This window comes from Argentina silus (assembly GCF_951799395.1).
Source record: "Argentina silus genome assembly, chromosome: 10".
Classification (NCBI taxonomy): Eukaryota; Metazoa; Chordata; class Actinopteri; order Argentiniformes; family Argentinidae; genus Argentina; species Argentina silus.
In genome coordinates this window covers 2002041-2019540 of record NC_139664.1, presented here as the reverse complement: position 1 = coordinate 2019540, position 17500 = coordinate 2002041, and the positions used below count along the sequence as shown (strand labels likewise).

At 51.5% G+C, this 17500-nt stretch overlaps 2 protein-coding genes across 2 annotated transcripts; both read right to left on the bottom strand.

Moving 5' to 3' along the window:
• Nucleotides 1–862: 862 nt before the first annotated feature.
• On the bottom strand, nt 863–4764 carry fbl (fibrillarin). Its single transcript, XM_083679533.1, has 9 exons — nt 4681–4764; nt 3423–3551; nt 3062–3211; nt 2803–2897; nt 2501–2671; nt 2192–2324; nt 1980–2092; nt 1560–1705; nt 863–1348 (listed from the first exon to the last, which is right to left on the bottom strand). Exons 1-9 carry the CDS (start codon nt 4688–4690, stop codon nt 1324–1326), a joined length of 972 nt encoding a protein of 323 aa, XP_083535659.1. The 5' UTR covers nt 4691–4764; the 3' UTR covers nt 863–1323.
• Nucleotides 4765–7194: 2430 nt separating this feature from the next.
• Nucleotides 7195–12972, bottom strand: LOC310810715 (G protein-activated inward rectifier potassium channel 4-like; the record flags this gene model as incomplete). Its single annotated transcript, XM_083678563.1, is given in 5 exon segments — nt 7195–8013; nt 8953–9045; nt 9047–9240; nt 11898–12771; nt 12890–12972. Coding segments are annotated over 5 exon segments (2061 nt in total). The 5' UTR covers nt 12971–12972.
• Between the last annotated feature and the right edge of the window lie 4528 nt (nt 12973–17500).

Here is a 17500-nt window from a genome sequence, read left to right as displayed (position 1 = left end):
ATGAACGGTGCGGTTCGGGCTGACGTCACGTCTCCCTGCCGGTAACCATCAGGTTAGAGGTCACATCATTAACTAACTCTGTCAAGTCATGTTTCTTGTGATATTAATCAGTCATCTGGCTGTCAGTCCTGTCCAAACCACCGCTGTGCTTTAAAATGATTCTACTGAGGAAATGATTCTACTCCATGGTCATGTTTAACTAGTAGTAATGTGGGGGTTGTGATGCTGGGTTCGGATCCGTCCTCCAGAACCCGCCTGACCGCCGTCCTCCTTCAGTTACTTAAAATGGCGGCGGTCCTCCCGAGGTACCGGGTCTGCACCGGCCCGGGGCTGGCGACCCACATAGTCGCTACTGTTTTCCGCGGCGCCGTTTTTCTCGGTGTGATTTCGTAACCGTGTTTCTGATCGTTAAGTCGTTCAGAGAAACACCTTCAGGGAACGACCACGACACGCCCCCTTCTCCGCGGCTGCGTCATCAAGCGTCAAAGCCCGTTCACGCCAACTACCACTACACGAGCCCGCGCACCCAGAAACACTGGTGCAAACCCCAACATTTCCTCTGGCCCAACCAGACCGTCCTGCTCTGAACCGTCCTGCCTGCAGTCTGCTTCAGCCAGGGTAGGACCGCCAGTCTTCGTCAGCAACACCTGGATCCAGCTCACCTGAGAATCTACACAGATCCAAACCAAGTAGACGATCCAAGGACATTTAACTAAATCTCTTGTTAGAACTGCTAGGTGGACATTCACCCCCCCCCCCCCCCCCCCCCCAGAGCTCCAGACTGACCCCTGATGACAGCTGGACCAACATGTTCTCATCAGTATGTCTCTGTGGCAGTCTGTGTCTGACAGTCACACAAACACTCACTCAAGATGTTTTATTAAAAAAGACAAGGTTCAATATAACAGTCAAGTCAAAGAGAAACATACACAAAACCCTTAGTCTTGTTTTAAACATCCATCAAGAACCAAAAAATATCCCCTTCAACTTCATGACAATGATCAACAGAAATAGATGCTCTATAAAAGCAGATAGATTAACATAAGAAAGTGATATAAACCTCCAACTACAAATTCACAAATTTAAATCAATATTCAGCTCTCTGTGGGGTTTTATACGGTGACAGAGTTCAGCAGGGGACAGGGTGGCCATGCCAACACCTCCCAGGACTAAATAAAGCCGTTCTTCTGAAGAGGAGCAGAGCTCAGCAGAGTCCTCAGATGTTTAACAGCAGGTGGAGGTCGGAGCATCCGTGGGCTGAGTTCTGCTGCTCTCTGGTGGTGGAGGGAGGGATGGCAGCAGGGGAGTAGGTCACTGTGCAGGTCACTTCTTCCCTTTGGGAGCGGGTCTGTGAAGGAGGAGGAGGAACATCAGACAACTCGAGGGGGGACATTAACCCTGTCAGGAGAACTCAGTAATACAGTCAACTACAACATGTGTTGTGTCACCTGAGGATAATTATTCAGTGTATATTTACTTTTTTAAGCAAGTCAATTGCTACAGGTATGAGATGCTGTGTGTTGATTCCCACTACGATGGCTAGGTGTGTGTGTGTGTACCTGTAGATCCCCACTACGATGGCGTGGTCTCTCTCGTAGGGCTCCAGGGTCAGCTGCTCCTGAGGCTTCATGTTCTCTGAGCTCATCTTCTTCACCTCAGCCGCAAACACTGCCTCTGGGGCAGCCGTCGAGTCTATACAGTTAGCCTGAGGAGAGAGGAGTCTATACAGTTAGCCTGAGGGGAGAGTCTATACAGTTAGCCTGAGGGGGGAGTCTATACAGTTAGCCTGAGGAGGGGAGAGTCTATACAGTTAGCCTGAGGGGAGAGGAGAGTCAATCCTCATCCTCCTGTAGGTTAGAAACACACGCCAGCCCATCACATGATCACCTTTAAGGCAGGCTGCCCAGAGCCTGGTAGAGCAGGAAGGACACCAGCGTAGGGAGGCTGCTACCCCCTTCCCCCCCACCAGCTCAACTCACCTTGATGGAGATGACGAAGTGTCCTCCGTTCTTCAGGAAGTTGTGAGCGTTCAGGGCGACGATCCTGGTCTGGTCTGGCTGGGCGACGTCAGCGAAGATGACATCCACCATGCCTGAGAGAGAGGGGTCGGGGGTCAGACTGGGTAAGTTACAGCCAATCAGAATCCACTAGTGAGGTTCTGCGTCACGGCTGAGGGGGGGGGGGGCCTCACCAACGAGCATGCGGTACTTATGGGGGTGGCGAGCGTCCTCGATGATGGGGATGATGTTGGTCCTCTTCTTGGCCACGTTGAGCAGATCACGCCCCGAACGGTGAGAGAACTCCACCGCGTAAACTAGACCCTCCTGCAGAGAGGCAGAGGAAACTAGCTTCATAGCAGACCAACAACAACAATAATAATAATAATAATAAATGCATTCATTATGTTCAGCGCTTTTCTCAATACTCAGACACACGGAGAAGTCAAAACTAAAAAACACAGCCAATAAAAACAAAGCAAGTTGAAGTTCAAGCTACTGACCGGTCCTACGATGTCCGACACGTGGGAGACTGTGGTGCCGGAGGCGGCGCCGAGGTACATGACCTTGCAGCCCGGTTTGATGTGGATCTGGTCCACACCGCCCAAGATGGCCGCCGCCAGCTTGGACCTGAAGGGGTTCCAGGCTCTGTACTCAATCTTCGTCTCCCCTTCCTGGAACAGAGGCAGAGCTGAGTCAGACACCCTGACATTCCTCCAGCGGCCTGGCTTGTTCAGTATGTCAGTCAACTAAACATCAGCAGCTAAATCTTCCACAAGGAGAAGACATCAGTCACATGACTTACCTCCACATTCATCCTCTTCTCTCCGTACACGGACTCTCCAATCACCATGTTCCTGGTGACCAGGGCATCCTCCTTCCCTCTGCAGATGAACACTCCTGGGGGGGGAGAGGGGGGTTCAGATACAGGTATGATCTGTAAACTTCCACACGTCACTGTGTATTAACACTGTTCATAAATCCTATTAAACACAGAGCTGCTGTTAATACACCAGTATTCTGACCTGCCCCCCCCCCCCCCCCCTAATACATCATCCTCTCACCTTCGTGTCTGTGCGGCTCCACAGTCACCTTCCTGCCCCCCCTGAAGCCTCCGCCTGCGCCCCCCCTCCCTCCTCTGCCGCGGGGGGTCCCACGACCACCGCCTCGGCCACGGAAACCCCCCTCGCCGCTGGGAGACCTGAAGCCACCGCCTGAGGGGGGGGGGGGGCACACATTAGTCACAACAACCAAGCAGGCAGTGGTTGATATCCAGATTTACAGGGTTAAAATTAAACTGTAATCACCAGAACAGCAGTTGAACAGTCCTCTGCTACAACCAGTCAGGTCAAACAATAAACTAACTCAGACATACAACTCATGTTATGAACAACATGTTGTTTAACTAGTCCAGCCAGTACTCACCACCTCCTCTTCCTCTGAAGCCTCCTCTTCCTCCGCGATCCCCAAAGCCTCCGCGATCCCCAAAGCCTCCTCTTCCTCCCCTGAAGCCTCCTCTTCCTCCCCTGTCACCACCGCCTCGGGGACTGAATCCTACAGACAACCAGACAGAGATATAATATTAATGTGTTATGTTTATAGTACAGACTCTCAGGGCCGAGACACACGGCTGACCAACGCCACAAGCTGCTCCAGTTAAGGTCCCATCACGTATTTTGATTTATATATACACTATACTTGCTCTTTAGCCACAGCACATGCAAATAACTGCTAAAGCAGGAATAAGGTGCAACAAAGGCTTTGTATTAACATGAAGAAATCCTCTTAAACAGTAACACTGGACCGCGTCTTCTGCTGTTCTGAACTTGGAGGGTCTCCTGTTGAACGGGGGTGGAAACGGTGCGTCTCTGGAACAGAAACGAGCACACCCCGTCTCCACCAGACCTCGGCCCCCGGTCCCCTCAGCTCCCGGGGGAGAAACGGGACTTTGTCTCCGCTTCGTCCTCCGCCGGCTAGGCTAGGCTAGCTGCTTTCTCTCACGGAAACGCGGTAAATGTCTCCGTTACGAGTGCAGGCCTCGCTCACACGCCGCGGATATACTTTATGTACGATGATAAAATGAGCCAGTTTGACCAAATCATGTTTTGAGGATTTAAATTCAATAAAAGTCAGGCCAGCTGGTCGAGTCAGCCTCCGGTCCACCGGGCCTCCGGTCGGTCCACCGGCCCGGACACGCGCTGCTGCTCTGCACACAACAGCCACACCGTTTTAACCATTTAACGGGAACATTGTCGCTCCCACGAAATGAAAAAGTGAAGCGAACTGAAGGTAAGAACTCGGTAAGATCTCCGGTCAGTGTGTCAGAGACCGGAGGGGCAGGAGGACACGTGTCCGCCGCCATGCGGCTCCACCGCCGAGAGCATCACAAGCGGCAGGGTCACAACACCGACCACCGTCTGACCCAATAAACACATACCGACCACCGTCTGACCCAATAAATACACACCGACCACAGTCTGACCCAATAAACACACACACACACTCCTCATTTACACGGTTCCGTTCCGTTTAAATGTCTCCATAGTAACAGCGGTGGCCGCGGTGCTGCTCTGGTAGGACTGAACTCCTCTTCAACACAAAATCACTTAATTCAGATAGAAGTCGCCCCGCAGCGGTCATCTACTCTGTGTGCCTGTTTATTAACGGAACAAACCAAACTTACCGGGTCTCATAGTCGTCGGTAAACGTGTTTCTGCGGTCACGCGGGTCGGGACGGTCGGTCTCTCGCGCTGCTCCGGTCGCTCTGCCTTCCGCACGCCGCGCGCCACGAGGTCACCACGGCTCTCCCACGATGCACCGCGGTCTACGGCTGGCTTACAACGGTGTCGCCCTCTACCTTTTAGATGTCTGTACTACACTCACACACACACACACACACACACACACACACACACACAGGCACGCACGCACGCACGCACACACACACACACACACACACACACACACACACACACACACACACACTCACTCACTCACTCACTCACTCAGAACACGATCAGAGGTGTCTGTAGAACAGTGATCAGCAGTCAGAACCAGAAGGATGTTTGTGTTTTATTCATATTAATAAACATGATAAACATCACTGATGTTTGGGCCATTTTTAATGGCATTGTTGGCTGTGTTCTTTTTGTTTGTGTGTGTGTGTGTGTGTGTGTGAGAGAGTGTGTGTGTGTGTGTGTGTAGAACTATACTGGTACTGTCCAGCCTCTGTTGCTTGGAGCCCCTCCAAAGCCAAAACGCATCCATGCAGAAAATATTATGGTTTAAAGATTATTAATTGAAGTGTTGTTCATTTTTAATTAGCTATGATATTCTATGATGACTCATCAGGGGAGGAGGAGAGGAGGAGGAGGAGGAGGAGGAGGAGGAGGAGGAGGAGGAGAAGGAGGAGAGGAGAAGGAGAGGAGGAGAGGAGAAGGAGGAGCGGAGAGGAGGAGGAAGGGAGGAGAAAGAGGAGGAGGAGGAGAGGAGAGGAGAAAGAGAGGAGAGGAGAAGGAGGGAGAGGAGAGGAGAGGAAAGGAGGAGAAAGGGAGGAGAAAGAGGAGAAGAGGAGGAGGAGGAGAGGAGAAGGAGGAAGAGAGCAGGAGGAGAGGAGGAGGAGGAGAGGAGAAGGAGGGGGAGAGGAGGAGGAGGAGAGGAGAAGGAGGAAGAGAGGAGGATGTTTGAGTGTTGTGTGATTGTTAAATGTAATGGAATGAATGACAACCAAACTGAAGACTGACCTCGTTATTAACCTTTCAATTATCATCATGTAGTGTAGTAGTGTAGTGTAGTGTAGTAGTGTAGTAGTGTAGTGTAGTAGTGTAGTAGTGTAGTGTAGTGGTGTAGTGTAGTAGTGTAGTAGTGTAGTGTAGTTGTGTAGTAGTGTAGTGTAGTTGTGTAGTGTAGTGTAGTGGTGTAGTAGTGTAGTGTAGTGTAGTGTAGTGTAGTAGTGTAGTGTAGTGTAGTGTAGTAGTGTAGTAGTGTAGTGTAGTAGTGTAGTAGTGTAGTGTAGTAGTGTAGTGTAGTTGTGTAGTGTAGTGTAGTAGTGTAGTGTAGTAGTGTAGTGTAGTGTAGTGTAGTGTAGTAGTGTAGTGTAGTGTAGTAGTGTAGTGTAGTAGTGTAGTAGTGTAGTGTAGTAGTGTAGTGTAGTGTAGTGTAGTAGTGTAGTGTGTAGTGTTGTGTAGTGTGTAGTGTTGTGTAGTGTGTAGTGTAGTGTTGTGTAGTGTTGTGTAGTGTAGTGTGTAGTGTAGTGTTGTGTAGTGTAGTTTGTAGTGTTGTGTAGTGTGTAGTGTAGTGTAGTGTTGTGTGTAGTGTTGTGTAGTGTAGTGTGTAGTGTTGTGTAGTGTAGTGTTGTGTAGTGTGTTGTGTAGTGTGTAGTGTAGTGTTGTGTAGTGTGTAGTGTAGTGTTGTGTAGTGTAGTGTAGTGTGTAGTGTTGTGTAGTGTAGTGTTGTGTAGTGTGTAGTGTAGTGTTGTGTAGTGTGTAGTGTAGTGTGTAGTGTTGTGTAGTGTAGTGTGTAGTGTGTAGTGTTGTGTAGTGTGTAGTGTTGTGTAGTGTGTAGTGTAGTGTGTAATGTGTAGTGTTGTGTAGTGTGTAGTGTAGTGTTGTGTAGTGTGTAGTGTTGTGTAGTGTTGTGTAGTGTGTAGTGTAGTGTTGTGTAGTGTGTAGTGTTGTGTAGTGTGTGTTTTCTTGTGAAGCACCATCAGACTCGCCTGTTTGAAACTGTTCTAACCAATAAAACAGATGATTATTAAAACAGATGATTGTTCCATTGATTGATGATATTCATGGTCCCTCTCAGCCTCGTTCAGTCATCAGTGTTATTCATGCTCTTCATTCCCCAGTGATGTCAGACATTTCCCCTCCCCTCCTCTCCTCTCCTCCCCTCCTCTCCACCTCTCCTCTCCTCCCCTCCTCCTCTCCTCCCCTCCTCCTCTCCCCTCCCCTCCTCCTCTCCCCTCCCCTCCCCTCCTCCCCTCTCCCCTCCTCTCCTCTCCTCTCCTCTCCTCTCCTTTCCTCTCCCCTCCCCTCCTCCTCTCCTCCTCTCCTCCCCTCCCCTCCTCCTCTCCTCCCCTCCTCAGGTCTGGAGCGGTGTGGAACAGAGAGAGAAGACCACCACAGACAGAGAACCACAACAGCACAAACAGCAAAAAGTATCAAAACACTCTGAACACACACTGGCCTCGTAGTTGTGTCTATCTGGCCTGGTTGAGACCAGGCTCTCCTGGGTCAGACAGTCTGTATCTGGCCTGGTTGAGACCAGTCGCTCCTGGGTCAGACAGTCTGTATCTGGCCTGGTTGAGACCAGGCTCTCCTGGGTCAGACAGTCTGTATCTGGCCTGGTTGAGACCAGGCTCTCCTGGGTCAGACAGTCTGTATCTGGCCTGGTTGAGACCATGCTCTCCTGGGTCAGACAGTCTGTATCTGGCCTGGTTGAGACCAGTTGCTCCTGGGTCAGGACACTCTGTATCTGGCCTGGTTGAGATCAGGCTCTCCTGGGTCAGACAGTCTGTATCTGGCCTGGTTGAGACCAGGCTCTCCTGGGTCAGACAGTCTGTATCTGGCCTGGTTGAGACCAGGCTCTCCTGGGTCAGACAGTCTGTATCTGGCCTGATTGAGACCAGGCTCTCCTGGGTCAGACAGTCTGTATCTGGCCTGGTTGAGACCAGGCTCTCCTGGGTCAGACAGTCTGTATCTGGCCTGATTGAGACCAGGCTCTCCTGGGTCAGACAGTCTGTATCTGGCCTGGTTGAGACCAGGCTCTCCTGGGTCAGACAGTCTGTATCTGCCTGATTGAGACCAGGCTCTCCTGGATCAGACAGTCTGTATCTGGCCTGGTTGAGACCAGTTGCTCCTGGGTCAGACAGTCTGTATCTGGCCTGGTTGAGACCAGGCTCTCCTGGGTCAGACAGTCTGTATCTGGCCTGGTTGAGACCAGGCTCTCCTGGGTCAGACAGTCTGTATCTGGCCTGATTGAGACCAGGCTCTCCTGGATCAGACAGTCTGTATCTGGCCTGGTCACAACACAGAGGTGGAAGCCGGTTTGAAAGGATTGACGGCTTGCAACACGTCAACCAATCAAATACCAGCTTGGGCAGAGTTCGAAATCTTCACGTTTTCTTCCTTTTTCCTCAATGTTGCAAAACATCAAGAAACCAACCATCCTACCGCGTGGGGAGGAGGGTCATAGGGGAGGGAACCTAGAACCTGTTTCATAGTCAGTCAACCAGTCAGTCAACAGTCAGTCAGTCAGTCAGTCAGTCAGTCAACCAGTCAGTCAGTCAGTCAGTCAGTCAGTCAACCAGTCAGTCAGTCAGTCAGTCAGTCAGTCAACCAGTCAGTCAGTCAGTCAGTCAGTCAGACAGTCAGACAGTCAGTAAACCAGTCATTCAGTCAACCAGTCAATCAGACAGACAGTCAGTCAGACAGTCAGTCAACCAGTTAGTTAGTCAACCAATCAGTCAGTCAGTCAGTCAGTCAGTCAGACAGTCAATCAGTCAGTCAGTCAGTCAGTCAGTCAGTCAGCCAGCCAGTCAGTCAACCAGTCAGTCAGTCAGTCAGTTAACCAGTCAGTCAGTCAGTCAGTTAACCAGTCAGTCAGTCAGTCAGTCAGTCAGTCAGTTAACCAGTCAGTCAGTTAACCAGTCAGTCAGTCAGTCAGTCAACCAGTCAGTCAGTCAGTCAGTCAGTCAGCCAGGCTGCTGGTTCACTCTGACACACGGTGTCTCATCCAGAACATTGACACTAAATGATTTAATAAAAAAGAGTTCCCATGACGACCGACCTGTGGACCCCCAGCAACAGTCAGAAGCGATGGGTTTCCATGGTCAGTGTTGCCATGGTTAATGTTGCCATGGCCAGTGTTGCCATGTTCCTTCCTCATTCAGACCATCTGGTTCACCCCTCCATTACTCACGTTCTCCCCCTTCCCCCTCCCCCTCCTCCCCCCTTGCCCCCTCCCCCTCCACCCCCTCCTCCCCCCTGCCCCCCTCCAACTCCGGACATGGCTGCTGCTCCATGGGCGGGGGGGACAGGGGGGGGTGGGGGAACGGCCTCTCCCTTCTCGGCCAGCTCAGCCAGCTGGCGGGCGGAGCAGCAGGGGGTGGGGGTGGGGTAGGTGTGGTGGAAGGACTCGTAGTCCACCTCGTAGAAGCCCTCCTCCAGAGAGAGAACCGGCGTGAACCTCTCCCCCCACAACACCTCCGAGTTCAGGTAGGAGCTCCTCGCCTGACAGGTCATCCCTGGGGGGGCGAGGGGAGGGGGAGGGGGAGGGGGAGGGGGAGGGGGGGGGGCGGTGGGGAGAGAGAGGGAATGGTTGATTTAAAACAGGCTCTATATTCATTTACATTTACATTTATGAGACGCCTTTATCCAAAGCGACTTACAACAAATACATTTGTTTAAGTAAGTGAATCATCTATCCATCAGTCATCATCAGATAAAGTAATCCATGCTCAGACCAGGGACCATAGGCAGTCACAATGCTAGAAGAAGGAAGACATTTTTAAAAATATATATATATTTACAGTAGAGAAACTGTACAGGGGGGTAGTGGGGGTGAAGAGGTCTCTAGGGTTAGGGTTAGGGTTAGTACAGGGGGGTAGTGGGGGTGAAGAGGTCTCTAGGGTTAGGGTTAGGGTTAGTACAGGGGGGGTAGTGGGGATGAAGAGGTCTCTAGGGTTAGGGTTAGAGTTAGGGTTAGTACAGGGGGGTAGTGGGGGTGAAGAGGTCTCTAGGGTTAGGGTTAGGGTTAGTACAGGGGGGTAGTGGGGGTGAAGAGGTCTCTAGGGTTAGGGTTAGTACAGGGGGGTAGTGGGGATGAAGAGGTCTCTAGGGTTAGGGTTAGGGTTAGTACAGGGGGGTAGTGGGGATGAAGAGGTCTCTAGGGTTAGGGTTAGAGTTAGGGTTAGTACAGGGGGGTAGTGGGGGTGAAGAGGTCTCTAGGGTTAGGGCTAGGGTTAGTACAGGGGGGTAGTGGGGGTGAAGAGGTCTCTAGGGTTAGGGTTAGGGTTAGTACAGGGGGGTGAAGAGGTCTCTAGGGTTGGGGTTAGGGTTAGTACAGGGGGGTAGTGGGGGGATGAAGAGGTCTCTAGGGTTAGGCTTAGGGTTAGTACAGGGGGGGTAGTGGGGATGAAGAGGTCTTTAGGGTTAGGGTTAGTACAGGGGTTAGGGTTAGGGTTAGATCAGTAGTGACTCTGCAGTCCTGACAGCAGTGGGAAGCTCCTCCCACCAGCGGGGCGCCAGGACAGTGAAAAGCCGTGACCGAGTGGTGCGGCTGCTGCATCCACGTAGAGGCGGCGGTGCCAGGCGGCCAGCTGAGGTGGAAGAGCAGAGTGATCGGAGCCGGGGGGTTTGGGTACCAGCGTTTGACTACCTGTTTTGACATACGATACGTCAAAAACTAAACATATGTTGCGTAAGAGTTATGTGAATTACGATTTGCGTGGCGCTTAGCCAGTATTAGGTATTAACTTGTAGTGGTTAAGGTTAGGTATTAACTTGTAGTGGTTAAGGTTAGGTATTAACTTGTAGTGGTTAAGTTTAGGGTTAGGGTTAGAGTGGTTAAGGTTAGGGGAAGTTGTCAAATATTAGCATAAGCAACAACAATTAACAACAATTAGCACCCAAAATAATGTGTGTCCCCAGCGTGATTCAAACCAGCAACAACGTCTGGGCTGCAAGTCAGGTCAGATCTGAGACACCCTGTGATTGGGTCAGATCTGAGACTCACTCTGTGATTGGGTCAGATCTGAGACTATAAAACGCTGTGATTGGGTAATGGAACTCTCTAGAGACCTGCAGTGGGTCACATGACCACAGCTAAATCTGGAAGGTCTGATCATGACTCAACAAGCTTTGTCTGCTTCTGATGTCCTTTCATCATGTCCACGTTTTCCATGTTCCCCAGATGTTCTCCATGTTCCCCAGACGTTCTCCATGTTCCCCAGATGTTCTACATGTTCCCCAGACGTTCTCCATGTTCCCTAGACGTTCTCCAGACGTTCTACATGTTCCCTAGACGTTCTCTGTGTTCCCTAGACATTCTCCAGACGTTCTCCAGACGTTCTACATGTTCCCTGGGCTGTAGAAGACGAGAGGTTTCTGACGTAGCACCAGGAATCAGGCAACAAAACAGACATGCCTTCTCTCTCAAACACACACACACACACACACACAACCACACACACAACCCCCCCCCCCCACACACACACACACACACACACACACACACACTCACTCACTCACAGACACACACACACACTCACTCACTCACAGACACACACACACTCACACAGTGCAGGATATGTTTGTGTTTGTTTATAAATAGCTTGTGTGTTTTCATCCTCTGCTCAAATGAACCTTGAACAGCTCCATCAATTACACAACACTAATATTACCCACAATCCCACAGACCAGGCGGAGACGCAGACAGAAGTACATCTAGGCTGACAGCCAGACACATACTCAGTGGAGTGACACACACACACACACACACACACACACACACACACACACACGCGCGCGGAGGGAAGCGGAGCGTGGCGGGGGATGGGGATGGGGGTGGGGGGGGGGGGTGGGGGGTGGGGGGGGGGGTTTGGCAGCAGTCGTCAGTGTTTGAGCTCCATCGCTTCATTTGCATTTCACCAGCGGCACATGAACATTCTAATGGTCACATGAACATTCTAATGGTCACATGAGCATTCTAATGGTCACATGAACATTCTAATGGTCACATGATGCTCTTAGACGTTTACTCTCAACAGTCATATGAACAGCACTACAATGGTCCGTCCGTCCGTCCGTCCGTCCCTCTGTCCATCTGTCTGTCTGTCTATGTATCTATCTATCTACCCCCCCCCCCTACCCCCCCCTTCCCCCTATTGCCGTGCCGACCCACCTGTAGCCTCCACCATGCCCTCCAGGATGACAACCACCTCAAACTCCTCCCTCTCCAGCTGTTGCCGGGAGACGTCCCAGAGTGGGCTGGCCTGGTTCACCTCATGACAGATGATCAGTGGAGACACCAGGAAGAGCCGGTCGTCCCCACTGTGGAAGCCCACGTTCAGGTCCGTCTGGTTCAGAGGGATGAACTCCCCCTCCTGAGTCTGTCTGGACCGGATCAGCTTGGCCCGGATGGACGCCTCTACGATGTGAGAGTTCCTCAGGTCTCCCACCCGGAACATCAGACAGAGACGGCCGTCCCGGACTGACACCACGGCCCGCTGGGAGAACATGAGCGTCTCTGCACGGCGGTTGGGCTGAGAGATCTTCACAAACATGCAGCCCACCATGAAGGCGTTGACGATGGTGCCCAGGATGGCCTGGACCAATAGGAGGAGGATGCCCTCGGGACAGGTGTCCGTGATGACACGGTAGCCGTAGCCAATCGTGGTCTCCGTCTCGATGGAGAACAGGAAGGCGGAGACGAAGCCGTCAAGGTTGTTGACGCAGGGTGTCCAGTCGCCGTCCTCCGTGTGGTCCAGGTCCCCGCGCACGTACGCGATCAGCCACCAGATGGCGCCGAAGAACAGCCAGGTGGAGGTGTAGACCAGCGTGAAGACCAGCAGGTTCAGACGCCAGCGGAGGTCCACCAGCGTGGTGAAGATGTCCACCAGGTAGCGGTAGCGCTCGCGCACGTTGCCGTGGTGAACGTTGCACTTCCCGTCCTTCTCCACGTAGCGCTGGCGACGTTTCTTAGCACCGCCGCCTGATTGGTCGACAGGTCCTCCCTGGGACACGCCCCCCAACACCATGGTCTGACCCGTGGGGATCTGAGAGGGGGAGGGAGGGAGGGAGAGAGGGAGGGAGGGAGGGAGAGATCATGTTAAAACAAATAGAGTGAATGTATCAGGTCTGGATCAGAATCCTAACTTCCTGTGATGTCATCACCTTGTTCCTGGGCGTGTCCCAGCGGGCGGCGGCCATCTTGCCTCCGTGTTTCTCCACATCCTGTCTCAGACTCTTCATCATTGTGACGACGCGTCTCCACCAATCACAACACACTCACTGTCCCGACCAATCAACGCGCTCGTACCGGCTCTCTGGCTGGAAAACACAACATAGGGTTAACCCTAACTAACCCTAACCCTAACCCAAACCCTAACTAACCCTACCCCTAACCCAAACTCTAACTAACCCTAACCCTAACTAACCCTAACCCTAACCCTAACCCAAACTCTAACTAACCCTAACCCTAACTAACCCTAACCCTAACCCAAACCCTAACTAACCCTACCCCTAACCCAAACTCTAACTAACCCTAACCCTAACTAACCCTAACCCTAACCCTAACCCAAACTCTAACTAACCCTAACCCTAACTAACCCTAACCCTAACCCAAACCCTAACTAACCCTACCCCTAACCCAAACTCTAACTAACCCTAACCCTAACTAACCCTAACCCTAACCCTAACCCAAACTCTAACTAACCCTAACCCTAACTAACCCTAACCCTAACTAAGCCTAACTAACCCTAACCCTAACTAACCCTAACCCAACCCTAACTAACCCAAACCCTAACTAACCCTAACCCTAACTAACCCTAACACTAACCCTAACTAACCCTAACCCTAACAAACCCTAACCCTAACTAAGCCTAACTAAGCCTAACCCTAACTAACCCTAACCCTAACTAACCCTAACTAAGCCTAACCCTAACTAACCCTAACCTTAACTCTGAACTCTAACCCTACCCTAACCTGGTGGGGAGAGAAGCCCAAAGATTCAGCTACAACTGTTAGTGCCCTCCCCCCCTCCCCCACCTCCCCTCTCCTCCCCTCTCCTCCCCCCCTCCCCTCTCGTCCCCCCCTCCCCTCTCCCACCTCCCCCCCCTCCCCTCTCGTCCCCCCCTCCCCTCTCCCACCTCCCCCCCCTCCCCTCACCTCCCCCCCTCCCCTCTCCTCCCTCCCCCCCCTCTCCCACCTCCCCCCCCCTCCCCTCTCCCCCCCCCCTCCCCTCTCCCTCTCCCTCCCCATAACACTGATAATTGAACCATTTTTCTTTCCCTGGAACACCAACGTACCTCCCAGAGACTATAACCCCCCCCCTCCCGCTGCCCCTCCCCCCTCCCCCCTCCCCCCCACCTCAGACCCTGGGAGCAGAGCGCTGTTTCTGTCCAGAACATCATCAAATATACATGCTCCGATTTGTAGCAACATTAATGGAGTATAAAACCAGAACAACCCTCATAACCACAACAACATTAATGGAGGAAATATGAAAATTTAATCATTACCTTCCAGTTGGCACTCTTAACACTGTAACAGGAGGAGCATTGTTACATCAAAGACACACACACACACACACACACACACATACACACACACACACACACACACACACACCATAGCCAAGTCATATATTAGTCACTATATGAGCCAGAAAATAAAATACACAAAGCTGGAACATTTGGCTGGAAAGGAAAGACACAGGAGGCAGGAGACACACACACACACACTCACACACACACACACACACACACACACACACACACTCACACTCACACTCACACTCACACTCACACTCACACTCACACTCACACACACACACACACACACACACACACACACACACTCACATACACACACACTCTCGCACACGCACACGCACACGCTCACGCACACGCTCACACTCACACTCACACTCACACTCACACTCACACTCACACACACACACACACACACACACACACACACACACACACACACACACACACTAACCACTACGATCTTCAAAATCATCCTGTTATACTTTAATAATTAGCTGACTTACACTCCGCGCTGCGACGTCACAACGAACAAACCAACACCGGGTCGGTAACGGAACCAACACGTCACAGCCAGAAGAGCTTCACGAGGACAGTAAAGTTTGCTCGTTCCTTTCAGATGCGCGTGACAAACCCATCCATGAACCCACATTAATATCAGTAAAATCATCATCATCTTCATCATCACTGAACTGAAATCTGTGATCCAATCCAATCACAAACCGAGCAGCGCGTGGAGAGGGTCAACACCTGGCCGCGACGTCAAATACGACCACCGCGCGCAGCCACGGAGATAACGTAAATATGATGATTACCGATTAACACGGAGAAAGGCATCCGGTTAGGTCGGTAACTCATCAGTGCGAAACCACATCTGTTTGTGTGTGTGTGTGTGTGTGTGTCTCACCTCTTCGTACCGGGGATCAGGGTCCGGGGAGCGCATGAGCCCCGGTGGCGGTGGAGGACTTGGCGGGAAGCTGAGACCACCGCGATACACTCTCACCGTTACCGTAAACACCAGGAGACTGTCACCGTGTCCGGGTCGGTAGAGACCAGTAGGACACTCTGTCACCGTCTCACCGGGCTCGGAAAACACCACGAGACTGCCGCTACTCGTCCCGCCTCAGCGTCTTTGCGCGAGGAGAGAGAATCAGGATGGTTAAGAGGAAGCCGTGAACGTGATGAACAAATCCCCTCCCCCTCCTCTCTCCCTCCTCCTCTCCCTCCTCTCCCCTTCCCTCCTCCCCCTCCTCTCTCCCTCCCCCCGTCCTCCTCTCCTCCTCCTCTCCCTCCCCTCCCCTTCCCCCCTCCCCCTCCTCTCTCCCTCCCCCCGTCCTCCTCTCCTCCTCCTCTCCCTCCCCTCCCCTTCCCCCCTCCCTCTCCTCCTCTCCCTCCGTCCTTCCTCCTCCTGTCCTCCTCCCCCTCCCTGTACGTTACCGAGCTCGTCTCCCGGTGGTTTTCGTAGCTGTTGGTTCACGAGAGGCTACCGTTCCGTTCCCGGTTACTACCGTCTCGTGGTAGCATCAGTCCCCGCAGACTCGGTCTCCGTAAAACCCATTCCTTCTTCTCCCGTTCATCAGTACCGTACATCTCCCGGTAGGACGGGCATGAGGCCGTTTCCTACAGACATGTCACCTATTCACGAATCAACTCTGAACGGAAACATTTTATTAGTATCGAAGATAAACCACTCTGATTAAAACACACACACACACACACACACTAAACCTTTTTTAAGTATGCATATACACTCACCGGCCACTTTATTAGCTAATCAGCCAATCACATGGCAGCAACTCAATGCATTTAGGCATGTAGACCTGGTCAAGACAACCTGCTGAAGCTCAAAATATCCAGTGGGCGGCAGTTCTCTGGGAGAAAATGCCTTGTTGATGCCAGAGGTCAGAGGAGAATGGCCAGACTGGTTCGAGATGATAGAAAGGCAACGTAACTCAAATAACCACTCGTTACAACCAAGGTATGCAGAAGACCATCTCTGAACACACAACACGTTGAACCTTGAAGCAGATGGGCTACAGCAGCAGAAGACCACACCGGGTGCCATTCCTGTCAGCTAAGAACAGGAAAGTGAGGCTAGGCTCACCAAAATTGGACAATAGAAGATTGGAAAAACGTTGCCTGGTCTGATGAGTCTCGATTTCTGCTGCGTACATTCAGATGGTAGGGTCAGAATTTGGCATAAACAACATGAAAGCATGGATCAATCCTGCCTTGTATCATTGGTTCAGGCTGCTGGTGGTGGTGTAATGGTGTGGGGGATATTTTTCTTGGCACACTTTGAGCCCCTTAGTACCAATTGAGCATCGTTTAAACGCCACAGCCTACCTGAGTATTGTTGCTGACCATGTCCATCCCTTTATGACCACAGTGTACCCATCTTCTGATGGCTACTTCCAGCAGGATAACGTGCCATGTCACAAAGCTCACATCATCTCAAACTGGTTTCTTGAACATGACAATGAGTTCACTGTACTCCAATGGCCTTGACAGTCACCAGATCTCAATCCAATAGAGCACCTTTGGGATGTGGTGGAACAGGAGATTCACATCATGGATGTGTAGCCGACAAATCTGCAGCAACTGCGTGATGCTATCATGTCAATATGGACCAAAATCTCTGAGGAATGTTTCCAGCACCTTGTTGAATCTATGCCACAAAGAATGAAGGCAGTTCTGAAGGCAAAAGGGGTCCAACCCGGTACTAGCAAGGTGTACCTAATAAAGTGACCGGTGAGTGTTTCTATGGTCCTCTGTGTCTCAGTTGGTAGAGCATGGCATTAACAACACTGAGGTTGTGGGTTTGATTCCTGCTGGGACCATCTATACTGAAACATAGTAAGTCTCTTTGGATGAAAGCGTCAGCTGAATGCCACATGTAGAAACGAGGTGTGTGTGTGTCCCTCTCCATGTCGTGGTCAGTGTATCTAATCAACGGCATCACATCACATCCATATTTAAGGTTCTGCTGCAAATTAACTCTCTCCTCAGGGGGGGAGTCGTCACACACACACACACACCTTGTTTATGAAAACACATGATAGTTATATATTCTTTTTTCCAAGGAATAGAAAACTGAAGAACACTGAGGTCATGATACAGAGCGAGAGAGAGAGAGCGAGAGTGTGGGTGTGTGTGTGTGGGTGGGTGGGTGGGTGGGTGTGTGTGTGTGTGTGTGTGTGTGTGTGTGTGTGTGTGTGTGTGTGTGTGTGTGTAT